Source organism: Vanrija pseudolonga, chromosome 7 (assembly GCF_020906515.1).
Source record: "Vanrija pseudolonga chromosome 7, complete sequence".
In the NCBI taxonomy this organism is placed as follows: Eukaryota; Fungi; Basidiomycota; class Tremellomycetes; order Trichosporonales; family Trichosporonaceae; genus Vanrija; species Vanrija pseudolonga.
In genome coordinates, this window is record NC_085855.1 from 1,459,833 (window position 1) to 1,483,269 (window position 23,437).

The 23,437-nt window shown below is 63.6% G+C and overlaps 10 protein-coding genes across 10 annotated transcripts; 7 read left to right on the forward strand and 3 right to left on the reverse strand.

Annotated features, from left to right (window-relative positions):
- Nucleotides 1-631: 631 nt before the first annotated feature.
- Nucleotides 632-2,229, reverse strand: LOC62_07G009435 (uncharacterized protein; the record flags this gene model as incomplete). The annotated part of the gene is made up of 4 exons (XM_062775988.1): nucleotides 632-640; nucleotides 700-1,437; nucleotides 1,472-2,098; nucleotides 2,134-2,229. 4 exons carry the CDS (start codon nucleotides 2,227-2,229, stop codon nucleotides 632-634), a joined length of 1,470 nt encoding a protein of 489 aa, XP_062631972.1.
- A 902-nt stretch (nucleotides 2,230-3,131) lies between these two features.
- Nucleotides 3,132-5,507, forward strand: Msed_2001_1 (3-hydroxypropionyl-coenzyme A dehydratase; the record flags this gene model as incomplete). Its single annotated transcript, XM_062775989.1, has 4 exons — nucleotides 3,132-3,993; nucleotides 4,027-4,081; nucleotides 4,454-4,771; nucleotides 4,856-5,507. 4 exons carry the CDS (start codon nucleotides 3,132-3,134, stop codon nucleotides 5,466-5,468), a joined length of 1,848 nt encoding a protein of 615 aa, XP_062631973.1. The 3' UTR covers nucleotides 5,469-5,507.
- A 569-nt stretch (nucleotides 5,508-6,076) lies between these two features.
- On the reverse strand, nucleotides 6,077-7,246 carry LOC62_07G009437 (uncharacterized protein; the record flags this gene model as incomplete). Its single annotated transcript, XM_062775990.1, has 2 exons — nucleotides 6,077-6,407; nucleotides 6,441-7,246. The coding sequence occupies 2 exons, from the start codon at nucleotides 7,244-7,246 to the stop codon at nucleotides 6,077-6,079; spliced, it is 1,137 nt and encodes a 378-aa protein (XP_062631974.1).
- A 226-nt stretch (nucleotides 7,247-7,472) lies between these two features.
- Nucleotides 7,473-7,936, reverse strand: LOC62_07G009438 (uncharacterized protein; the record flags this gene model as incomplete). The annotated part of the gene is made up of 2 exons (XM_062775991.1): nucleotides 7,568-7,936; nucleotides 7,473-7,527 (listed from the first exon to the last, which is right to left on the reverse strand). The coding sequence occupies exons 1-2, from the start codon at nucleotides 7,816-7,818 to the stop codon at nucleotides 7,473-7,475; spliced, it is 306 nt and encodes a 101-aa protein (XP_062631975.1). The 5' UTR covers nucleotides 7,819-7,936.
- Nucleotides 7,937-8,012: 76 nt separating this feature from the next.
- Nucleotides 8,013-10,084, forward strand: pnbA_3 (Para-nitrobenzyl esterase). Its single transcript, XM_062775992.1, has 4 exons — nucleotides 8,013-8,286; nucleotides 8,337-8,504; nucleotides 8,559-8,848; nucleotides 8,884-10,084. Exons 1-4 carry the CDS (start codon nucleotides 8,018-8,020, stop codon nucleotides 9,897-9,899), a joined length of 1,743 nt encoding a protein of 580 aa, XP_062631976.1. The 5' UTR covers nucleotides 8,013-8,017; the 3' UTR covers nucleotides 9,900-10,084.
- A 362-nt stretch (nucleotides 10,085-10,446) lies between these two features.
- fabG_9 (3-oxoacyl-[acyl-carrier-protein] reductase FabG) lies at nucleotides 10,447-13,744 on the forward strand. Its single transcript, XM_062775993.1, has 10 exons — nucleotides 10,447-10,833; nucleotides 10,873-11,298; nucleotides 11,345-12,050; nucleotides 12,412-12,434; nucleotides 12,668-12,793; nucleotides 12,910-13,079; nucleotides 13,146-13,213; nucleotides 13,271-13,415; nucleotides 13,499-13,617; nucleotides 13,656-13,744. Exons 1-10 carry the CDS (start codon nucleotides 10,499-10,501, stop codon nucleotides 13,719-13,721), a joined length of 2,184 nt encoding a protein of 727 aa, XP_062631977.1. The 5' UTR covers nucleotides 10,447-10,498; the 3' UTR covers nucleotides 13,722-13,744.
- A 1,411-nt stretch (nucleotides 13,745-15,155) lies between these two features.
- Nucleotides 15,156-16,657, forward strand: LOC62_07G009441 (uncharacterized protein; the record flags this gene model as incomplete). Its single annotated transcript, XM_062775994.1, has 4 exons — nucleotides 15,156-15,287; nucleotides 15,325-15,596; nucleotides 15,632-15,908; nucleotides 15,944-16,657. 4 exons carry the CDS (start codon nucleotides 15,156-15,158, stop codon nucleotides 16,655-16,657), a joined length of 1,395 nt encoding a protein of 464 aa, XP_062631978.1.
- A 466-nt stretch (nucleotides 16,658-17,123) lies between these two features.
- LOC62_07G009442 (uncharacterized protein) lies at nucleotides 17,124-17,722 on the forward strand (the record flags this gene model as incomplete). The annotated part of the gene is made up of 3 exons (XM_062775995.1): nucleotides 17,124-17,222; nucleotides 17,258-17,529; nucleotides 17,569-17,722. 3 exons carry the CDS (start codon nucleotides 17,124-17,126, stop codon nucleotides 17,720-17,722), a joined length of 525 nt encoding a protein of 174 aa, XP_062631979.1.
- A 1,714-nt stretch (nucleotides 17,723-19,436) lies between these two features.
- Nucleotides 19,437-21,844, forward strand: LOC62_07G009443 (uncharacterized protein; the record flags this gene model as incomplete). The annotated part of the gene is made up of 4 exons (XM_062775996.1): nucleotides 19,437-19,531; nucleotides 19,569-19,740; nucleotides 19,775-20,411; nucleotides 21,654-21,844. 4 exons carry the CDS (start codon nucleotides 19,437-19,439, stop codon nucleotides 21,842-21,844), a joined length of 1,095 nt encoding a protein of 364 aa, XP_062631980.1.
- Nucleotides 21,845-22,224: 380 nt separating this feature from the next.
- On the forward strand, nucleotides 22,225-22,951 carry LOC62_07G009444 (uncharacterized protein; the record flags this gene model as incomplete). Its single annotated transcript, XM_062775997.1, has 3 exons — nucleotides 22,225-22,275; nucleotides 22,331-22,871; nucleotides 22,923-22,951. 3 exons carry the CDS (start codon nucleotides 22,225-22,227, stop codon nucleotides 22,949-22,951), a joined length of 621 nt encoding a protein of 206 aa, XP_062631981.1.
- Between the last annotated feature and the right edge of the window lie 486 nt (nucleotides 22,952-23,437).

Below are 23,437 nucleotides of genomic sequence, written 5' to 3' on the forward strand. Positions count from 1 at the left end.
GTCTGTTCAGGGATGTGGTGTGGTGAGGTGGGAGTAAGAGGCAGTAGCGGCTCCCTACCTGATCTTATGCACTCGCACGAGGTCGAAAGGGCGGTCAGCACGCACCGCCATGTAGGCCTCCAACACCCATTGTAAGTCTCAGATGCGTTTCAAACGCGTCGCATGTTCCGGGATGGAATGTGTCATGAAGGATCGGCGTCGTTGGACAATGGACAAAGCGCCACATCGTGGGTCTAAGGTCCTTGCGTCGTCGATCTGGTGCAAACGCGACATTCTGACCATGTTCGCGACCCCAGTCGGAGTAAGTACAATGGTTAAGGTGGGGTACCCCTCGGCGAGAGGCGTTGTCGGGGTGAGCACACGGGGCGAGGTGGTTACCGAAGCACCCGCCGAGGGCACGAGGTCGTGCGCTTACCCTCCTCGTCACAATGAGTGCTGGACAAAACTGTGCCAGTAGAAACGCACTCGATGTATGTCGCTGTCATCGGGGAACGTGGGGTATGAGCGAGGGGGACATGGAGTGCCGAGCTCCCGGGTGGATGCCGTACTGCACGAGTCGAGTACTCATGTTATTTCAACATGGATAACTTGCATACGGATACGGGGTCTAGAAACAACAGTGCAAGTCTCGTCAGCCCAGCTGGCGAGTTCTGCACTGGAGGGCTTAGTGGCGAGCACTCTTCGTGTCAGGCTTCGTACGGTAGGGTCGGTGGGGTCCGAGATCCGACCACGCTTGGCCTGCGGGGTCGACGGGGGCTTTGCAGAGGGGGGCGCAGTCGGTGGAGCAGCGTCCTCCGTGGTGGGGTCGTCCACGGAGCTGGGGTCCTCCACCGAGCTGCGGTCGTCCACCCAGATGGCGTTCGACGGGTGCGTACCAGCGGCGAAGGTCGTGGGCGGGGGTGCACCTACCCTTGACGGTGGCGTCGAAGATTCCGCCATCGTTACGGCAGAGGTCGAGGTCGAGCTCGTGGCCGTGGTCGTAGTCGCCTCCTGCGTCACAAGCTGCAGGCTGCTGCTGCCGGTGCGGGGGAGAGACTTCGATGGCGTGATCTTCTCCTCAGTTGACACATTGCCGCTTGCCTTGGCGGCAGCGCAAGGCGTACGTGCAAGTGGCTGCCCGAAGAGCGGCACTCCTATGCTGGCCCGGGCCAGATAAAACGCCGCCGAGTCGCGCTGCACAGCCGGACGAGATGGAGACGGCACCGGCGGTACGTTCGGCCTGGGTACCACTGTTCGTGCTCTTGCCCAGTTGGGAATGTATAACTGACGCGTAGGGTCTCGGAGCTTGCGGTGCAGAGCGCAGTCCATCACGAAGCGCTCGCGAAGAATGTGGGCCGCCGGGGCAACTCCGCCGAGAGACATTGTCGACGACTTTTTCCCTGGCACGATGATGTAGTCCACAATGTGAAGGTCGTTAACGATGATTCCGCCCAAGTACTACGGTGTCAGCTTGGCCAGCTTCACGACCCACAACGATGATTCCTGCTAATCCCTCCCCACAGCCGTCCGCCACAAAGAACGAGCTGCGAGGGCCGCTGAAGACGTTGGGCTTCGAGGTGTCGAGCTTGGATGACGAAGAAATCACCTTTATTTTGGTGTCCCGCGTGGTCGGAGGGGCGGAGTTGGGTGACGAGTCGGCTGTCCCCGCGTCTGTGGAGGACCAACTGGGGTCCTCGACAACGCTGAATGGCAAGGCACCACCGAAGGGGTCCGTTCCGGTGGGGGCTGAAGGTGCGTCATGGTCTCCAGGACCCGAAGAGGCAGACCCTCCCTGTTCGTCGGTCGTCGTCTGATACTGCTGAGCCGTGCCATGAGATCGGGAGTCGCCGCCAGCCGGCGACAGGCGGTCGAATGGGCCCCACAGCGGGCGGTTTCCTGCGTCGTCCACCTCCGGCTCGGAACCGGTGCGCGTCCAATCCGTGATGTGCTCTGACCGAACTAATACCGGCACGCGAAGGAGTGAGGCTGCGGCTTGAAGCTGAGCCTTTAAGAACCGTTCCAAGTTGTCCTTCCAGTTCTTGAAGGTCTCGGCCGTTGGGGGGTGCACCACTACATGTGTGGCATCTGCGATCGCGAACACCCTTGTCCCCCCGTGCTTCTGGCGGGTAAGCGATGCCACTCGCAGCCACTCACCCGAAGGAGGCCCGCACATATTTCGATGTCGTCATCTGACATGCCTTCTGTATACAGGAGAAATTTGCGACCACGCAGGACGCTGGTGGGCGACATGGCGGTATGTCGTGGATGAGGAGAGGACAGGCCACGGGCCGAGTTCGGCTCGATCAGCTGGCCAGTTGCCGTGTCGAGGCAGTGAGGTTGGGGTCAAGTGTGAGCGAGCAGCACTGTATGCCAGCTGCTGCTTCATATGTGCGTGTAGTCAGTCTTCCTCTCTGATCTCGATTGCTCATGGAGGTCACCGCACTCATTGTGCGCCTCCGACGCGTCGCAGATGTGTCGCGGTCCGCGGGGTGTCAATGGGCAAGTGAGTAAGCACGAAGAGGGTGAGAGGTGCGAACGCCGGAACAGAAGGGGCTTCGTGCGGTCCGCGACGTCCATCATCCCTCCATCAGCGCGAGGTCGTCCCCTTCGGTGGAGTGCTGAGCTCGTTGTGGGTCCCAGACGCGTCTCAAACGCGCCTCACAGCTCGGGGTGTTGATGGATCAATGCGGCGGACAATAGTATGAGGCCGCGGCGCGGGTCAACGCCCCTCGCACACGCTGGGCGAAGAGTCAGGTCAAGCGCTGGTGCGAGCGTGCTCGCGTATGAGTCCTTGCTGTTGCCCACCGCAAAGGATGTGACGATGGAAGAGCCGACGATCGCCCTCGGCGTGTCAACGGCGCTGGTGCCCCGCCGAGGTGGAGGCCCCACGCAGTCGTCAAGCATCCAGTCCTCGCCGAGCTCGGCGGAAGCACGTCTCAGCCCCGGCGAGGACGCAGATCAGCAGCGGCCATGGTGGGTGGAGCCGAGGACGAGCGTGGGTGAGGTCAATGTCACGATGATAAGAGGCCGCCGGGATGCCAAGAGCCGCGTCGGGCCAAGTCCGCAACAACAAACGTGCCTCCACCAGCGCCGTCCACTCTTCTCATTCCGACACACCCCACGACTCTCCCATCCACCCACACCACCACCAAATGTCCTTCGACCTCAAGCAGTACATCGCCAAGGCGTCCTCCACGCCCGGGCCGGACGCGCCGCATGCCCCAGGCGGCGAGGTCAAGCCGCAGCAATGGCACGTCTTCGAGTCGGGCGCGTGGGTCGTCGCGCCCGCGACCTCCGCCGCCCCAGCATCCGCGCCAGACACGCTCACCCTCGTCACTTGGAACATTGACGGCTTCGGCGGGCATGCGAAGCCGCGCGCCGAGGCGCTCCTCGGCCGCGTCGCAACACTCAACCCCAAGCCAGACATCATCCTCTTCCAGGAGGTCAACGCCGCCGGCGCCGCCGCGATCCTCGCCAGCTCGTTCGTCCAGCAGGGGTACTACTCCTCCGAGAGCCCCACCCCAGGACCCCACTGGGACTGGGAGGGCGTCCCGCAGCCCTTCGTGACCCTCACACTCGTCTCGCGCTCCCTCGCTGTGGGAGGCGTGACCCGCACGTCCCTTCCATCGCGGTACGACCGCGACCTGCTCACCGCCGACATCGTGCTGGGCGGCGGCACGCTGCGCGTAGTCAACGTGCACCTCGACTCGCTGGCGCACGACCCGTCCTTCCGCCCACCGCAGGTCGCGCTCGCGGCGGCAAGCATCAAGGCCGCCGGCGCGGGCGTCATCGCAGGGGACTGGAACCCCGTCCTCCCGCTCGACGACGCGCTGTGCGCCGATAACGGCATCACGGACGAGTGGGTCGCGATCCAGGGCGATGCGCCGGGGTTCACCTGGAACTGGGACGGCAGGAGCAAGGAGCCGTTCCCGCCCAACCGGCTCGACAAGGTCGCTACGTTTGGCGTGCGCGCGGCCGAGATTGAGATCCTCGAGCCGGGGACTCTGAGCGAGGGTGAGTGTCAGGACAAGGAGGGGCTGACGACAGGTATCGACTGGAGCGACCACTGCGGCCTGCGCGCCGTGCTCGTCACGAGCAAGCTGTAGGCGGTGGGCGAGGGCACGAGGCAGGTTGTAGGAATGGAAATGGACACATCGATGGGCTCGGCACCGGCACCGGCACCGGCGCCACAGCCGCGCTGCTGTACATCCGCCCAATGACCTCTGTGCTCGTGCAGGGCAATCAATCTCGGCTCAGCCGCGTTCGTCGAGCGCAGCATCCAGCCCGACGCAGGTCGTTGCCGCCTGGGGGATGGCCGGGGCCCCACATTTTCCTGCCTAGTGGGGGCCGGTGACACATCTTCGGCTTCGGAAATAGCCGACGCCGGCGACTCTGGTCGGCCATCGACCACGACCTCGACGACAGACTACATCTATCTCCTCTCTGCTCTCTCTCACACTGACTCACTCTCAAGCAAGCACGCCCACGCCATGTCGCCAGCCTCCTACGCCGCCCTGCCCACACAGCACATCAAGCTGTCCAACCACCCCGCGTCAGCGGGCGGCGTGACCCCGGTCCAGGTCATCACGCTGTACCGCCCCGACGCGAACAACGCCTTCACGGCCATCATGATGCAGGAGCTCGTGGACGCCATCGACGCGTACGAGGCCGACGACAGGGTCAAGGTGATCGTGGTCACGGGGCACGGCAAGATGTTCTGCGCTGGCGCGGACCTGAGCGGGAACCGCGCGTTCCAGAAGACGGACAACGATACCAACGGGCACCGTGATGGGTGAGTCGGGCGCGAGTGGGGCCAGGCGAAGAGGAGCAGGAGAGACAAGGAAGAGGGCTGGAGCTCGTGCTGACGTGTCCTCAGCGGCGGCCGCGTCTCGATGGCCATCCACCGGTGCACCAAGCCCACGATCGCGGCGATCCAAGGCGCCGCCGTCGGCGTCGGCATCACCATGACTTTGCCCATGACGATCCGCATCGCCGCCGCGCCCGCCAAGATCGGGTTCGTGTTCGCGCGTCGCGGGCTCGCAATGGAGGCGGCGAGCAGCTACTTCCTCCCCCGGCTGGTGGGCTACAGCCGGGCGCTGCACGTCGTGACCACCGGCTCGGTGTACCCCGCCAACCACCGCTTGCTCGACGGCCTCTTCTCCGAGGTGCTCGACAAGCCGGGCGACGTGCTGCCCCGCGCGCTCGAGCTGGCCGACGACATCGCGGCCAACTGCTCCGGCATCTCGATCGCGCTTAACAAGGCGCTCATGTACCGCTCCATGCCTAGCGCCGAGGAGCAGCACCTGCTTGATTCCCGCGTCCTCTACGGACTGTACGGCACCAAGGACCTCACGGAGGGCGTGGCCGCGTTCATGGAGAAGCGCAACGTCAAGTTTACCGGCACGATCAAGGACGCGCCGCAGACGTACCCCTGGTGGTTTGCCGCCGACACGCGCGTGCCGGAGGGCACGGACAAGGCCAAGTTGTAAGAGGGTTCAGGTAGTCAGAAGGCATGCAGTGATCGTTGGACTGCCCTTATGATTAACTGTCACTACGCGGCATCCCGCAGGTGGACGGCGGAGGACGCGGCTGCAGGGCTAAAGAACCTACAGTGAAGTGCTGTTTCATGTGGCGCGCTACCCCCAGCACGCAGGTCACGCACCGCTACGCGTCCCCTTCACCTCCAACATTGGCTACCAAACAAAAAGGGGGGTGGGGGGAGGGGCTGGGGGCTGGGGGCTTTGGGCTTTTGGGCTTTGGGGCTGGGCTGGGGGGCTTTGGGGCTGGTGGGCTTGGTGGTGACACAGGGACTGCCTGTGCCACCACCTACGGGGTTGAACCCGCATCCTAACGGTTCGAGCAAGGGACCGCCTTGGTCGAACCGCCGGCAAAAAGATTTCGGCGACGGGTGGGTTAAAAATCACACTGTGCACGGCACGCAGCGCGCGATTACGTTGCCTCCTCAGCAGACTACACCAATGTATGCAGCCGAGCAGGTCTTGCGCGGTGATGTACTCCAGCCCACGTTGGAGGAACAAGTGCAGTCCGATGCTGCAGTGGTGGGCTCGTCTCACGTCATCGCCACAAACACGATGCATCACCCTGACGATCCTATGCGCCCCTGCAGCTGCTCTCGGCCCAGCCGCCAACCGTCCACAGAAGGGCCTCGACCTAGTTCGTGTCCGCGAGCGCGCGCTTGAGCAGGGGATACACCGTGTCCCTGCCGTAAGACCCACCGCCACGTCCCATAGCACTTGTTGCCGGGCCGCGTGTCGACCGCGCTCTCCCACTTACACAGCCCGACGCGGAACACGTGGTCGAAGAGCTTGCGCCGCTCCGCCGGTGTCCAGAGGGTGTTGCGCGCCGTCGAGCGGCCGCGGGTCGGCGCGTTGTCGATCGCCGCGCAGAGGCACGGGTAGATCTTGTCGCTGGCGTCAGCGTTGTGGGAGGAGTGAACTTACCGCCACTGGTTGAATGCCTGTGACGTGTTGCGCTCGGGCACGGCGTCCGCCCACTTGCGCGCGTCGGGCGGCGTCGCGACGACGTACTCGAGCAGCTTGAGACGCTCGTCGGCGGTCCACGCGTTACCGCACGGCGCGGCGCGTGCGGCCTTGGCCGGCTTGTTGGACGCGCCGTCGTCGTCATCGGCCTCGGCCTTGACGAGCTGCTTGCGCTTGCGCGCAGTCTTGGGCTTGAGTTCGTCCCCGTTATCGCCATCGGGGTTGCCGTCATCGCCGGCCTCGGACTTGACGGCGAGGTTGGGCTTGTGCGAGGCCTTGTCCGTCCTCTCCTTCTTGGCCTTGGGTTCCTTCTTGACCTTGGGCTCCTTCTTGACCCTGGGCTCCTTCTCGACCCTGGCGTCTTTCTCGACCTCGACGTCCTTCTGCTTGACGTTGGACGGCACCTCCGCGTCCATGTGCTCGTCGCTGCCGCTCAGCTCATTCTCCTCGACCGTGACCATCTTGCGCTTGCTCGAGCCAGAGGCCGTCTTCTCCTTCTTGACGTGGACGGCGGGCTGCATCTTCCCCTTGTCCTCGACTTTGCCGCTGATGCCGGCCTCGAGCTCCTCGGGGGACGGCTTGACGTCGAGGTCGGAAGCAGCGCCCGCGCTGGACTCTTTCGCCTTGGTCTTGTGCCCCAGCTCGTGGTCCTCGGCCGGCAGCTCGGCGTCGAGCTCGTCGCCGTCGGCGCGCGCAACCCCCTTCGCGCGCTCCATGTCGTCAAAGGCCGCGTCGATGTTCTCGTCGATGTCCTCGATCTTGGCCATGGTGAGTTGATGGGTTGTCGTGAGAGTTGGGCGCGAGTCTCGTCATCATGACGAGGGTGGGGGCGCTGGCGAGTCGGCGCGCTCTCGTCATCCATCGAGCTAGGAGGGGCGCGAGGTGGACGCTGCAGGCCGCGACCTGCCTTGCGCGCATCCCGAAATTGTCCTCCTCTCATCGCTGCTCGTCAGCGTTGCCCAACATCGCGCTCACCTCGTCCCCACCACAGCACTACACTTCGGCAGCGTGCATCGGCAACTCGGCAACAAGCGGCACCTCGTCCTCCCTACTCGCGTCAGCGACCCCCATCTGCTAACCGCACTCACTCGTCCCCACTTCCCCCTCCCCCTCCGCGCATCTGCTGCAGCCGGGGCCAGTAATCCTCGTACACGATCTTCCCCGCCGCGGGCGTGAAGCACGCACACAGCACCGCGGGGAGGAGGATGCGGGGCACGTCGCCCCCACTGCGGAGGGCGGGGAGGTAGAGCGCCGTCGTGACCAGCCCGAAGAGCGCGACGAGGACGACGAGGTGCCGCACAAGCTGTTTCTGCTTGCTTCTGATCACTGGGGCGGGCATGGCGAGCGGAGGTGTGTTGTGAGTTGTGGAGTGTTGAGTATGCGATGGATGCGTCGTCGTCTGTTGGAGTGAGTTGCGCGTTGCCGGTTGTTGCCGAACGCCGGCTGGCCCGGTTGCGTGACAATGACGCCGACCCGACATCCACAAGTCTATGACGCGGCCATCATCCACCTCCTCTCCATCGCTCTCCACCTCGACAATGTCCCTCCCAGAGCCAATACCACCAGCACAGGCTGCAGAGCACTCGCCAGCGACTGCCCAGTCCGCACCGGCGCCGGCGGCACCCGTGCCGCCCTCCGACACCGCCCCACCCGTCGTCAACCACCCGCTCCTGCGCAAGATCACCGGCGTGCGGGACAACCCGCGCGTCGAGTCGTTCTATGGCGTGCCGTATGGCGAGGTCCGCAAGCGCTGGACGCAGGCGCAGTTCGTGACGCTGCTGGACGGGCTGCAGGCGGTCAAGCCGGGGTGAGTGGGGCGGACGACGACGAGCGACGTCGCACGTGCTGACACCCCAGCCCGCGATGCCCGCAGCCCCCGTCGCGCGGCGAAGCGGGCTGCGGTCCTCTTCTTCCCCACCTCGAGACGGAGCTCGAGGAGGACGAGTTCAGGTGCTTGAACCTCAACATCACGCGGCCGGTGGGGTACGACGATGTGTTCCTGCCCGTCATGGTGTGGATCCACGGGTAAGGCGCCGAACTGGCTGGCGCGAATGCTAGAATAGCCGCTCACACGCCCAGCGGCGGGTTCAACGTCGGCTCGGCGTCCGAGCCCATCCACAACCCCGTCGCGTTTGTCGAGTGGTCCGCGTCGCAGGGCCTGCCGGTCATCGCCATCGGGGTCAACTACCGTCTCGGGCCGTTCGGGTTCCTCTACTCGTCCGACCTGGACGGCGCGCGCTCAGCCGCGTTTAGGGGAAACTTTGGGCTGCGCGACCAGCGGATGGCGCTCGACTGGATCCACCGGAACATCGAGGGCTTCGGCGGCGACAGCGACCGGATCACGATTGTGGGCCAGAGCGCCGGTGGATGTAAGTCCGCACCCCGAGCACGCTGACACGCCCAGACGCGATCCACGCCCAGCTCAATGCGCAGACGCACTACAACATCCCGCCGCTGTTCGCGCGCGCGATCGTGCAGTCTGGTCCCCTGGCGGACCGGCACGTGTGGTCCATCCACCGGCTGGACCTGATCTGGGCCAAGATGGTCAAGGAGGCGGCGGCGCAGGCCGAAGCCGCGCTGCCCGATACCCCGCAGGAGCGCATCGACTCGTTGCGCGCCGTGTCGGCTGCAAAGCTCATCGAGCTCGGCATCGTCCACTGTAAAGTGTCCACCTGGGGCGTGTTCCACGACGGCGCGTTCGTGCCCCCAGAGATCTACCACCACGACGGGACGTTCCGCGAGGCGAAGCCCAAGGTCGAGGCGCTAATCCTCGGCGACGTCGCCGACGAGCGGAGCGTGTTCCTCCCGCGTGCCAAGCGACGGGGCAAAGCGCCGCTGCTCCACGCGCTGCGGACCCTGCTGTCGCCCGAGGACGCAGCCAAGGTCGAAGCAGCGTACAAGCTCGACCAGGAGCTGTCTGTCGACGAGCTTACAGTACAGATGTCGTACGCGGCGCAGGACATGCGATACCTTTACCCCGGGGACGCGCTGGCCAAGGCCTGGCCCAGCGCGATACGGTACCACATCTCGCTGCCCAACACGTTTGAAGAAGCCGGGCGCAGCTACAAGGGCATGGCGCACCACTCGATCGACGTGATGTACCTGTTCCGCAACTACAACAAGTTTTTCACCGAGCGAGGCATGACCACCCACACGGCCGTGTCGGACGCGATGGGCCGCGCGTGGCTGCTCTTCATGCACGGCGGCGAGCCGTGGGAACACAGCGCGCGGCAGGGGGCGCACTTTGGCGCGCGCGGCATGGAGGTTGTGCCGCGCGACAAGGTCAAGGAGAATGAGGAGGAGGACCGCCGGCTCGCGCTCTGGTCGAACCTGGGGCTCGTCACAACTGGCCGTGTCGCCAACGTCTGGATCTCGGAGGAGAACGACAGGGTGGATGCGGGGGAGGCGTTTGTGCCGTAGCGGAGTGTCTGGCATGCATTGTAGTAGTCGGAGCGGCAGTCGGTGCTCACATGCCCAAGGCACAGCGATATCGGCAACTCCGGGTGCGGGGGAGTTCCGCAGCAAGCAGGCAGCGATATCAAGAGTGGGCCGCCCCACTGTATCTATGCGTCGCCAAAGTCGCGTGTGACGGACGCCGTCCGACAATATCGTCCACTTTGTAGGCAATGCAACAGTGGACGCTCGTAGGTCGGTCGAGTGCGCGACGAGATTATCAATCTGGCCAAGAAACCTGCGGCGTGCCGTTGCCGTGGCATGCGGCATGCGTCGTGCGACGTGATAACGCCAAACCGAAGCCGAGGCGGTGACGGCGACACCGAGGCCACAACCGAGCAGTCCTTGCCCCGGACCGAGGCCGCCTGCCTGCGACAACCTCGCCTGCCGACACGGGATGTCCAGTCCTCTTGCATGACTGTCTCCTCCGGGCCCCCGACGCCGCGGCGCACGCCATCGCATGCATCTCGGTATGCCATTGCTTGGCAGCGAGGTGCGTTGGCTGCTTTTGCATCGCCGAGTGTTTTGCATTGCTCCATCTCTCTCTCACTACCACCTCTCGCGCCATGACCACGCTCCACGCAGCCCGCCCCGTCGGCCGCTCGTCCATCGCATGCCTCTACTGCCGGCGTCACAAAGTACGCTGCGACGGCGAGTTTCCATGCAAGCGCTGCACGCGCAAGAGTCTCGCATGCGAGTTTGCAGCCACGGCCAGGTGGAGGCGGAGTAGCAGCCGCAACTCCGCGTCCCCGCCGCCCGCGTCCATCTCGCCACCGACGCCCGTGTCGCCGCCGTCGTCGAGCGCAAGCTACTCGTTGTCCGAGCTGCTCGCGCGGCCAGTACACGACCCGGTCAGCGCGGGCATCCTGCCAGAATCCGACGCGCGCGGGCTCTTCGACTTGTGAGTGCCCCAAACCCCCTGCTGCGGCGCTGAGTAAAGCTTCGTGACTCATTGCGGCGCGCACCTGGGCCCTCTGGGCCTGCGCTTCGACGGCGTGCGCGAGTCGTCGCCATTGCTGCTGTGCGCGTCGCTTGCAGCGGCGTACGTCAACGTGCCGCCCGAGCTCGGCGTATGCGAGGGGTCGTCAGCACAGCCGTCGACCGAGGTGGCTGACGCACTCGCGGCCCTCGCGTACGCGCACATCCAGGCCAGCGTGCTCGCGCCACGGTGTAGCGGGGAGGACGCGCTCGGCGTGCTTGTTGCCGCACTGTGGGGGATTAGCAGGAGCGAGGACCCGCGCGCGTTCACGCTCGTGCGGCACGCGAGCGCGCTCGTCGCGCGGTCGTACGGCGCGCCGGGGGGACCTGAGCCAGTCGGCTCGGCGACATGGGTCGCCGCGCACATTTGCGAGCTGTACGACGGGCTGTGAGTTGTGTTGGTGCGCGGGAGGATACAGCTGACCCACTCGCAGGATATGCCTCGGCTACGGCCTTCCGTTCGGCAGCTCGCCGCGCGAGCCAGAACGCGCCGGCCTCGGCGAGATGGCCGCGAACCCCTCCCTCGCGCCACTTGCGGCGCAGGCCGAGCTCGTGCCGCTTATCCGCACAATCACAGACTGGGCCGCGAGCGGCGACCTGGAGACCCTGTCCGACATGGTGCTCTCCGCCAACGACGGTCTCGACGACTGGTTCTTCAAGTGGACGTCCGGGCCGAGCGAGTACGCGCAAGTGCTAGCCGCGCACTCGCACACGCTGGTGCTCGCACAGCACCTCCGGCTGAGCGTCAACATGCTGCCGCTACAAGCCGGCATCGAGGGGCAGGCGCGCGCGCGGCGCAACGCGCTCGCCGCCGCCGCCGGCATCATCGACGCGTACGCCGAGATCGACACGGCGAAGCGCACGGCTCCAAGTATGGGCGGCACGATCCTCGCCCACGCCACCATGTGTCTCTTGCCTCCTGCGGATGCGGGCCGCCTGCCCGAGTCGGACGCGACGAGGCGGTACTACGAGACGGGGCTCGCGGTGCTGCAGGAGGGCGCCCTCAACCAGGGCCACTTCACCCCGCGCTTCGCGAGCACGATGGAGCGCGTGCTCGCGCGCAGGAGGACAGGCGAGGAGGGGTGGCCCGAGGGGATTGTCCTGCCCCCACTCGGCGCGCCGTTCGCCCTCATCGACACGGTGTGCAGTGCGTGTAGTTGAGCGAGGTGGAGGCGGGCGGCGGGGCCGTGCACGAGTGCATCGCCCAGCCCAAGAATGTACCACCGTATGCATGTTGTACTCGACTCGACAGGACAGACACCTGGCTTAATCCCCGCGAAACCGCCCCGGATGACATCCATCCGTCGGACATGCCGACCTGCGGCCGCGCTAGTCGGGGGTGGACGGGATGCCGGCGGCGAATGACGCGCGGGCGGGCACCTTATAAGCAAGCTCGCTTGCCCCGGATCTTGGCTTCACTGTTACACTCATGACTGCCCGACTGCAAGGCAAGATCGCAATTGTGCGTCGTGTTTGCGTTGCCCAGCGCCGCTGACTTCAGATCACGGGCGGGAGCTCGGGCATGTGAGTCGCCGCCACCGAGGTGTGCGCCGTTGGCGTTGGCGAGGAGCAGGTCGCCCTGCAGCGCATCGCTCTGCGAGGAGCTCGCGGGCGAACGAGCGACAGCGCGCTTTACCTCGCTTGCGCGCTCGCCAGCAGCTCACGACGCCGGCTTGCCGGCCCGCGGCTCGTAGATCTGGTCTGGCTTGGCTCGGTCGAGCTCGCCCCGCCCCCACACACTGACGTCATCAATCCAGTGGCAAGGCCGCCGTCGACCTGTTCGTCGCGAACGGCGCGCGCGTGCTCGCCATCGACCTCACCGAGCCGACCGAGCCAGAGGGGCCTTACAGCGAAGAGGTACACTTCGTCAAGGGCAGCGTGGTGTAAGTGCGACTGGGGCCAGGCCAGGGACGGTTCCGACGCAAGCAAGCAAGCAAGCGGCGGACCTTACCCAAGCCCGAAAGCTTGTTCCCACTTCCGCCGCGACTAATCCCCGCAGGCACGCCGAGACTTGGACCATGGCGTTCGCCGCGTGTAAGAGCCAATTCGGCGCGCACCCCGACGTGCTGGTCAACAATGCCGGCGTGGCGCACCATGCGCCGTTTGTCGACGTCACGGGGGACGACTGGGAGAGGGTGTATGATGTCAACCTGCGCGCGCCGCTGCACGGTGAGTGAGGCGCCGCCCGCGCGGCGCGGCGCGTGACGCCTTTACAGCACGCCGCTCATGGCCCAGGAATGCAGGTGTTCATTCGGGCGTGTCTGGCCGAGGAGCGTAAAGGCGCGATTGTCAACATCTCGAGTGTGAGTGGTGTGTGTAGGCAGCTGAGACGGCTCAGCTGACCCCGCCGCCCCGCCCAGATCGCAGGCATCAACGGCTTCCCCTACTGCGCAGCCTATGGTTCCTCCAAGGCCGCGCTCGCCAACCTCACCAAGACCGCCGCGGCAGAGTACGGCAGCAAGGGGATCCGCGTGAACGCGATTGCGCCGGGATCGACTAACACGGGTGGGTGGGGCGCGGGCGGCGTGAGCCGGCCGGCTGGATCGTGGCGACCCCGGCGGCGGGATGACAGCTGACGCCCGCGCCAGCGCTAACGCGCAACCTCCCCCCGGCCGAGTACGCCGGCATGCGCCAAATGGTGGCCATTACGCCGCTCGGGCGAATCGGCGAGCCGGTCGACGTGGCGAATGCGATCGTGTACCTGGCTGTGAGTTGCGTTTTGGGTGCGTTGCTGATACGGGACAGTCGGACGAGTCGGATTACATGACTGGCCATGTGCTTGTGCTTGATGGCGGGTTCACTGTGCTGTAGAACAGATGCAGGCGTGACTTGGTCTGCCGTGGTTGCTCGTCGCGGGTGCACCGCCACACTGCCGATTTGTGCCACACACGACGCGACGCGCGCCGCGACTGTGTGACATCATGGCTCGGTGCGAGACGTTGCGAGTCGGCTCCGAGCATGCATCGGACCTCAATGTACATCAGTTGTACAGGCAGTCTTTGCTTACTGCTGCATGAGTGTCACGTGCCATCAGTGGCAAGTGGCCAAGTGGTACAAGCCCGTGACGCCGAGGAGGCCATTCCGGCGGCGGAGACGCGCGGTCGCCTTCACTTGACACGAGACGGTGCCGCGTCGTGCTCGACACGAAGATAATGGCGGATGTCCGCCATTGACCACTTGGCGTGCCGCCCACCGTCTGGGATGCTGATTACTCAACGCACCCACATCTTTAACCACCACCCAAGATGTCCGGCCGTTCCAAGGACCGCCGAGCGATCACAATCGATGGATGAATTGGTGATGCGAGGGGATGGTTACCATGCCCGAGTCCCCTCACACCCACCCGGCCTCACTTGCGACTTGGTGGCAAGACGGAGAGGGAACCATCGGCCGATGCCGACTTCTCCACGACACATGTCAATGGCGACGGTCCCTCCCGGCGAGTGTTCCCGTTTCTTCCGCCAGCAGCTCCACTGATCAGGACACCTCCAACCTTGCATACGCATGAGCCGACGCTGTAGTGAGAGCATCACCTCTGCGGACTGTGAACCAATGCACCGCGGTCACCCAGGTATGGGTGGCAAGAATGCACTTTTAGCGGTTTCGACTTGCGCCACTCTGACCCTGACGGTGGGCAGCGCCGCCACTCGTCATTCGTCAGTCGGTGCGTCGGTGGCGGATCAGATCCACACTCGCGACGCGACGCGAGGCTGGGTGCCGGTATTCTGACCTTGTCACCTCGGTGCAAAAAATGCAAACAACAAACATTGCTGTCCGACTTGAGCTGCCAAGTGCGCATCGCCCGAGGAATGCAACGAGTGCGGCTGTGAGGTGAGGCGGAGGGGCTGCGGTGGTCAAAGCACCAAGCTGCGAGCTATGGCGACTGGGACGAGCCCGCAGTGTGCGTGTTGCGGCTAACAAGCGCTTTGGAGCGGCTTGGACTCGCCATGCAACAAGGCGTGTGCTCATGAGTGCGAGTTGTGTGTATGAATGCAGTGCAAGCGGCCCTCGGTCGAGTTTCCGCCCTGGGTGCAGTTGGGTGCAAGGGACACGACTGGCTGGGCAGACGGCCGCGTGTCGCGTGCACACCGGACGAGTTGACTGACCCTGCCGCCGCCGCCGTCGCGGCTCTTGTTGCCACCAAACACTCGCTCACCTTCTCTTCTTCTCTTCATTCTTGTTCAACTTCATTTTTTCCTGTCCCAAGAGTGCTTCATCATCCACTCTCGAGGATAGCACAGCACAATGGCGCATCGTCTCCCCTTCCCGCCAACCCAGACCAGCGGCCCGTCCACTTTCCTCAACTTGTACAACTTTTGTCTCGTCAAAGACAACCGCACCCCGGCTAGCCTCGCGCGAGAGACCGAAGCCATCGAGGTGAGAACAATGGGCTCGTTCTCATCACTGACTCCAGCGCGCCGGTGGCCAAGTCTCGTTTGATCTGGCCAAGGTCACCCACATTGTTGTCAAGCTGCCGCCGGGTGCCGGCAACGTCTGGCACTGCAACGACGTGGACCGCACGCCAGCCGGTTCCAAGACCGAGGAGATGACGCTCGGCCAACTCCTACTCTCTGCGCACGAGTCCTGCCACGTCATGCCAGACATTGTCACCCATGAGTTTCTGGACATGTGGCTCCTTACCGGTCGCCAGCCGAAGGGAAACATCTCAGCCGCCTGGACTGTGACGTGAGTGTGAGGCAATGCTCTTAGCTGACGCAGAGGCTGCTCCCTCCACACTATTTCGCATCAATGCTCAACTCCGTGGCCGGGGGCATGCCGAACGGCGCGCCGTCCGTCGACGCCGAGCCGAGGGTCGGGGGCTCGCTCCGCATGTCTCAGTCCTCACTGCCTCGACCCGCGCTGCCGCTCAACGTGGGCACCGAGGCGAGCAGTTGGGCGCGTCCCATCATCCCCCCAGTGCAAGTGTTCAGGGATGTTGGGAGCTGCACGTTCTACGTCGCGCCGGGGTGCGCCGCCGCCGTCCCGTGGTTGATCAAGGTGAGTACACTCGCCGAGACGACGCTGACTTGCAGTGTATGGGCGGCCAGCAAGACACCGCTCGCCGCGCTCTGTACGTCATCGTCCCCGACATTAACGGCGATGCCGCTCTCTACCTCGGCCCGCTCCACCCTTCTGGTTCGGTCCTAGACGAAATGTTCGTGTTCGACTGCCTCAGGTACGGCTCGTTCCAGAGCCTCGACAAGTACAGGGCCAATCTCGGACCGCCCTCGCCACAGTTCGGCGCTGTTACTCAGGCTCCGACCAACGTGTTCCCTACAGTTCCCCGCCCACCTAGCGGTTTCAAGTTCATCTCACGCACCAACCGCCCGGCGGTGCCCGAGTTCTCTCCGCTTCTCAATGCTGTGGGCGGCTGCCCGCACGTGATCCACGCCGAATGGTTCACTGAGACTGTGAGCGGCACCGGCACCGCCAGTGACAACGGCCGCCCCATTGTAGTCCCCTACCCCGTCACCAGCCTGCCCCGCCCAGCCTTCATCCCCGGACCCAGCAACTACCAAGAGCACGGCACCTCCAACCAGCTACCCCGCTCATCCCACTGGGGCTCCTCGACACTCGGGACTGACCGCCACGAGCCCGTCCCCGCCGAGCACGCCAAGCGTAGTCGTGAGGATGAGGATGAGGAGGACGGCGAGAACTATGAGACTCGTCGCCGCGTGCATGACATCATGGACGAGCGCTGGAAGGACGACTTCCCTCTCGATATCAAGAAGGAGGAGCGCCACTAGAAGAAGGACACGCTCGTTTGTCAGACACCTGTAGCGTCGTGAGACATACGTGCCTTGCGACCCGAAAAAGAAGTAGGCTGTCAATGATGCAGCTTGTCTTATGCAGTATACCCGGGTGCCCACCAGTTGTGTCAAGAGTATGCATGACATGGGACCGGGACGAGACGTGTGGGCGGTGGGGACGCTATATTTGCCACAGCGACCAAAGTTGTCAGTTGCCGCCGTTCCACCTCACTGATGGCGGTGACCGACACGCCCGCAACTGATTCTTCTTCACCGCTCAATGACTCTCCATGCTTTGTGCAACCTGCGTGATGAAATGCAGTGCACGCGGTTGTGGTTGCAGTAGTAGTCCCGATGCCCGGTGGGTGGGAGCCGCGCGCCATGCGCGTGTAGATTGACCCCGCACGACCCATCAGGCAACCAAACACTCCCCAACTCTCCACCTTTCCAAACACGTCAAACCATGTCCTCTTCGCAATTTCTGCGTTCCAACCGCATATACCTCGCGCGCCAGCACAGGCGCACGCTCCTCGACATTGAGCGGGACGAAGCCGCCATCAAGGTACGCCACCCGCCCGCTTTCCCCACTGACGCCAGCTCGCGGGTGGCGAAGTCACGGCTGGCCTTGCCGGCGCGACCCACATCGTTGTCCATGTCTCCGCCGGCGTGGGACCGGTCTGGCAGTGTTCTGCGCGCCACAGTACCCCGAGCAGGGTCAAGCTCCAGACCATGACCCTCGCCGAGTTCATGTACGCTGTGTTCGAGCTCCCCCGCCCGCGTCCCAAGCTCGTCACGAGCGAGTACCTCGCTGCGTGGCTCCACCTCGGTCGCGAGCCGGACGGCGTCCAGGGTGCGCTGTGGACTGTGACGTGAGTGCCTAGCGGAGCGTGCTCAGAGCTGACGGTCAGTCTCCTCGGGCCTGATCCCTCCTTCCCCAAGTCCACGCCGGCGTTCGAGGTCGAGCCGAAACCCACGCCGTCCGACAAGGCCGAGCCGATACTCGCGCGGTCGCCCTCGTTTTCGGACACGCGCCAGCAGATCCAGTTCAAGACCAAGCAGTGAGACGCCTCAAGAATGAGCAGCAAGTGTCCGTAGCAGTGTGCAGTGGTTGAGAGTCTTAGTAGCTTCGGCACTACTCAGTAACGTTGCGAGTATGCATGTCATGGAACCGGAGCAAGACAGGTGGGCGGCTGGTCCGCCTTTTGCTGCCACCGTGATTCGTGTACTTGATTGCGTCCGTTCCACCTCTGAGACGGCGGTGCGCGGCCTCCATTGAGCCACCTCGTTGTCAACCATCTCCAGTTCTAGCTCCTGCGATATGCATCAGCCTTCGCGTCACCGTGCTTTGCGCTACGCCGTTAGAGGTATCGTGGGCGGTTGCGCGTGTTCGTGTCGACGAGTTGGGACCGGTTGGCCGTCGCTCAAAGGTGCGTCGCTCGTTCTACACACATGTCTTTGACCATGCCCATCGCATGCATTCAGAATTACTTTTTTGCTAGGCCCCATATATGCATCAAAAGACTGAGTAGCAACAAGTTAACCCCTCGACCCTCCGCGTCCGGAGGCTCGGGGGCAACTTGCCGCTCCACCGGTGCTCATGGCACCAGCAACCAATCCCAGTAGCTTGCTGGGTTGGTACGAGGATTCAAAGACATAAAGCCAGTGAAACCAAGGGGGCGTGGACATGCGTTGTAAGCCGAAGCCACAATCCGCAAGACTCGTGGGCGTAGCACAGTGATCAACTGTGATCAACTGTGCTATGCGCCCAGGGGTAAAACCCCTACTTTTGGCTGCCATTTTAATCAGACGGCCGCTCCAGGCATTCAGTACCAGCCTGCGATGCGACTCTATGCTGCAGTGGCCGTCCAGTAGGTTGTATACTCACTCTGCACTCATTCATGCTGGCAAAGGTTGTGCGTCTGGCAGACTTAGAGCGGCGTGGAGGGCGGTGCATACTGCATGTATATAGTTGATTCTTGCATGCGGGTGCCGACGATATCGTCAACGACATTGCACCGTTTGGCTGACGCGTTGAGTGCACCAGTCAGTGTTGTCGTCGCGTGAGCCGTCGCGAGTGCTGTGCATGCCGTGACTGACGCGATGTTTGGTGCCCAAGCGGTGCCAGAGGGAAGGCGCGCTCGCGGCGTCGGGCGACGGAAGGGGGCCAGTGCAGCCAGTTACATGCAGTGTGCAGCGCACTCACTGCACCAGTCAGTCGCGGCGAGTCGCCCCGCCCTGACGCCTCGTTTCTACTTGTCGCCACCACCACCACTCTGATTTTGACATTGCTCCAAACACATCACTTGCACTCTTCTTGTAGCATCTCCATCCAGCACGTCGCCAGCACCGACTTGTGTGTCCTCTTCATCTCGCTCCCCTCCCTTTGTTGACTGTCCCATTCAAAGCGAGATGAGGACCCATCCTCACCGCTCAGCGGCTGCTGCTGCTGCGGCTGCCGCCGCCGCCGACGTCCTTCCCTTCCCCGGCGTGCTTAATGACACCCGCTTTTGCATCCCCAGGGGTGCTAGGATCAAAGACGAGGTAAACCACCTACAAGCAAAGATCCATGTACGTCTGCGTTGTGCATCTGACAGCTGACCCCAGGCTGGCGGCGGACAAATGTCATGGAGCCCGAAGAAAAAGCCCATCGTTGTCGTCTCACTACCATCTCCTCGCGAGAACTACGTTTGGCGCTCCCTGCATGACCATCAAGCCCCCCCCAACCGTGCAGTGGTCTGGTATGAGCATCTATCAACTTCTTCACAATGTCGCCCAAATGCCGCACCCCCGTCCCCTGGTGGTGCAGGAACCATTCGTGGACGAGTGGCTCGAGACGGGCCTGCGCCCCACTGACAGCCGCTGGATTGTCACGTGAGTAACCACACAATCGCTGGCTCACACCTCCAAGCCTCGACGTGTCCGAGGTCGCATCCCACCCTCACCCAGTCGTCGTACCGCCAACGGACAACAGCTCTTTCGACAGGCACGACGACCGACCCCCTCCCGTGTTCCGCGAAACCGGTATTACCACGTTCCACGTCACCACCTCGTGCGCCGTCGGCGTAAAGACTCTCATCGACGTGAGTACATGGACTGGACTGCGCTGACATACAGATGATGTCGGGAGTGATTTCAGACCCGGCCCGAGCCATGTTCGTGGTGGTGTCCGACCGCATTAGCGTCGCCACTCAGCTGGCCGAGATTGGTCCACGGCACGCATCATGCCGTGTCATCAAGCAGGACTTCATCTTCGACTGTATGAAGGCCGGAGCCTTCCTCGGTCTAGACAAGTACCTCGTCACTACTCTTGCAATCGAGGCCGAAGCTGAGCGCGCTGTGCCCAACGGCAATGTGCCGGTACCGACTCAAGTTCAACCTCAGCGCAACTCGACCCTCGTTCAAGACACCGGCAGCTGGGGACCTCGTGTTGACCGCCCGTCTACGCCCGTCAAGACCGAGCCACCCGAGCCCGAGGAGTCCAGTTCTTCGCCAGTCCGCGACCGTCGCGACTGGCGCCGCCCCGACAGCGCTGGCGCCCCAGCCCCAGGCTCGCGACTCTCGCCACATCCCGGTCTCCCTCCCCCTCTCGCTCCATCGGCCTTCATCGCGTCCACCGCTCATGATCTCGGTCCGCGCTTCACCCGCGCCAACTTCCACATTGACTGGAGCAACAACGCGGTCGCTGGGTCTAGCCGCCAATCTCACTGGCTCGGGGGCGACCTCCCCTCGGACCCGTCTGAGATTGTGCAACGTAAGCATGGTCGTGACGAGAAGGAGGCAGGTGGGTCGTCAAAGAGGGTCATGTACGGTGGTCGCAACGTCATTTAGGACGGCACAGACGAGTAGCCTGCGTCACCAAAGGACTAGAGCTCCATAGTGATGTCGGGGCGTAGGAGAACTCTGTTCTCATGTAAAGTAGTGCTTAGTAGTACCTTGTTCTTAAACTCCTGTTGAAATGCAAAAGTCACTTGTGGGAAAGTGTGAGTGGTGATGAGAATGTAGGCGGCGGCGGTGCACGCCCTGGGCCTTTGTGTGCGTGGGGCCTCGATGGGTGTGTGGATGGCTTGGGCGGCATGGCGCCCGGTGAGTCGCGGTGAGTACCCACCCACCCAGGCCGTGCACCAAGAACCATCACTCCGAGGTTACACATCTCACATGCATTCAGTCTCCACTGCAATGCAGTTTGCAAGGGGGGTTTGACGGCCCGCGCGTCGCTGTGCGCTGGGGTGGTGCCACTGGCGCCGCGCCGCTCCACCCGCTGCGGGTTTGTTTCCGTCCGCCCCCACTCGACGACGACGGCGCGACGCCCCGAAACTTGGATCATTCCTCCTCACACCCTCACACTTCACCTTTCTCCCACTTTACAACCCAACCTTTGCGCGACACCACCATCAACCACCACCACCACGACAGCAATGCATCGGCGCAACTCTCAGCGCACGCATACGGGCTCCAACGCGACCCCACTCGGCGTCCGCCCACCGCAAGGAGCGAGGGAAGGCGGCGAGACGGGCGACCGCAGACCCACGGACCCTCGTAGCGCGCGCGACATGCCGCCCCATCTTGGCGAGCAGCAGGTGAGCTGATACGCCCGAGAGTAACAGCTCCTGACAACAGCAGCAGAGACTCAAGCAGGCTGTGCGCCAGAGTGTGCGCCCCGCGCCTGCGCCGGCCACGCCGTCGCTACTCGGTCGCATCGGCCCTCCGGTGCAGCAGCGCCCGCCGCCGGCGACGCAGCGGTGGAACCAGGTATCCCAGCAACAGCAGCAGCAGCAACACCGCCCAAGCCTACCGCGGTACCACTCCCACCCTCAGCAAGCGTCACCCCGCCCAGCGCTGGCTCGGAGCCCGGGATCGCTGCTGGACCAGTATAATGCCGGGGTGGGGCACGCGTGTCGGCAGCAACCGCCCTACCGTCCTCCACCTCGCCCATCGCCGCCTCGCCCAGCGCAGCACACTCCTCCTCGCCCTGCGCCGATCCCCCGACCAACAGCGTACTCTCCCGCGATCAACGGCACGCCCAATGGCCAGCACACCGTCCACCCCGGCCGCGCCGAGTTCGTCGCGCAGGCCAACGCCGCCGCTCGAGAGGTCAACGACTCGACCAAGAAGAATGCTGGCGGGTATGCCAACCACTCGTACCGGCCCAAGGACGACGACGCGATGGATGTCGACGAGTGGTGATGGCGCAGGGTCAGGTATGTCTGCATCGCGCTGCGCGCTACCGCCGGCCGAGTTGCTGATTGCCCCACAGGTGGCGCCCGAGCTCGCCGCCAGTGTGTCGCGACGGTGTGCTACGCTCTCAGTATGTGAGTTGACATCTCTGGCCATGCTGACGACCCAAAGGTGGAGTTTGTAAGATGTCCTTGTATGAAGCTCGTTGGAGGAAGACACCCACAGGGGGGCGTTGGCGGGGGCAGCTGACGTGTGCAGCCACCCGCGACTGGCTTGTCTTCCTCGCCTTCCTCGTCTCGGCATCTGTCTCTTCTTCCCCCCACTGACGCATCTTCTTCATCTTCCTTTCATTCACTCACTCATTGCTCACTCTTCCAACTCGAGCCGAAATGCCCAATACACACGATCAGCCAGTTCGGGCGCCTGCGACTCCCACCGCTGTGAGTAACGCTGAGCAAGTTAGACCACGAGCTGATGCGGCGCCTACTCGACCAGAGGCAGCAAGTTATGGACGAACTCTTCGCCGCTGTTCAATCCGCCGTCCAAGAGCGCCCTGTCGATGAAGATCTTGCCGTCCGCAAGCAGCGCCATGTCGCCATCAAGGCACTCATCAGGGCAGTCGACTACGTTACGCAATCCACCGAAAGCTCTCGATACGACAACCCTCGTGAAGGTCTGTTCGGCAACATCGATGACCACGACCGTGTATCAGAGCTTGCACCGGAGTTTGTGCCCATCTTCCTCGAGTTCCACAACGCCATTGTTCAGAACTGTCTCCATGTCAACAACTCCGCCGCCGCCTCCCTCGTTGTGTGCTGTCGTCGCATGCTGAAGGGCTTTCAAGACTTCAAGGCGGAACCAACCCCCGCGTCACTCAGCCGGCTCCGAATGGAGCTGATTCTGAGCCAGATGGCTCACAACCGCACCATCATAGCCCTCCTCCGCAACGATCAGAAGACCCGGGCGACGGCGTTCACCAATCTTGCCCTCAACCTTGGCGTCACCGTTTTAGTCGACGACGACGGACATTTTACTGGTGCGTTCTTGCCCTCAAACCCAGTCTGTCACCGCTGACGGCAGACAACAGTTGACCCCGACGCGTGGGTCACCGAGTGAAGAGTCGACATCGACATCCCCCGTCTGCTGGGAGTCTGTCAGGTTATCCAAGACCATCACGTACAAGTTCCGCATGAAGACCATGTGCATACAGTTGTGGGGATTCAGTTCAAGTGCCGCCGTTTCACACAGCTGCGTGAGATTTGACCCCAGCCAACTGATTCGTTTTCCTCGTCTTCCTCCACCCAGTCACCTTCGTCGCTTTGCCGACGACAAGAGTCAACGTCCAGAAAAATACAAAAAATGTCAACCCCACATCATTGCGCTTTCCGACACTCCACGTTGTCCGCCGTGCGCACGGCGGGGACGGCGGCGGACGCCGAGAGCAAGTCAGGCCGACGGTGGACGAGGCCTCGGACCAGTCCTTCAGGACCGCCCCAGCTGCACGTGCTGCTGCATCTGCTCGAGTGGTCTCGTACCGTTAGCGATTTCACGTTGAGGCTGGAGCCGGCCTCAGAAGCTGAACGGCGATGCCGAGTGCGCCGA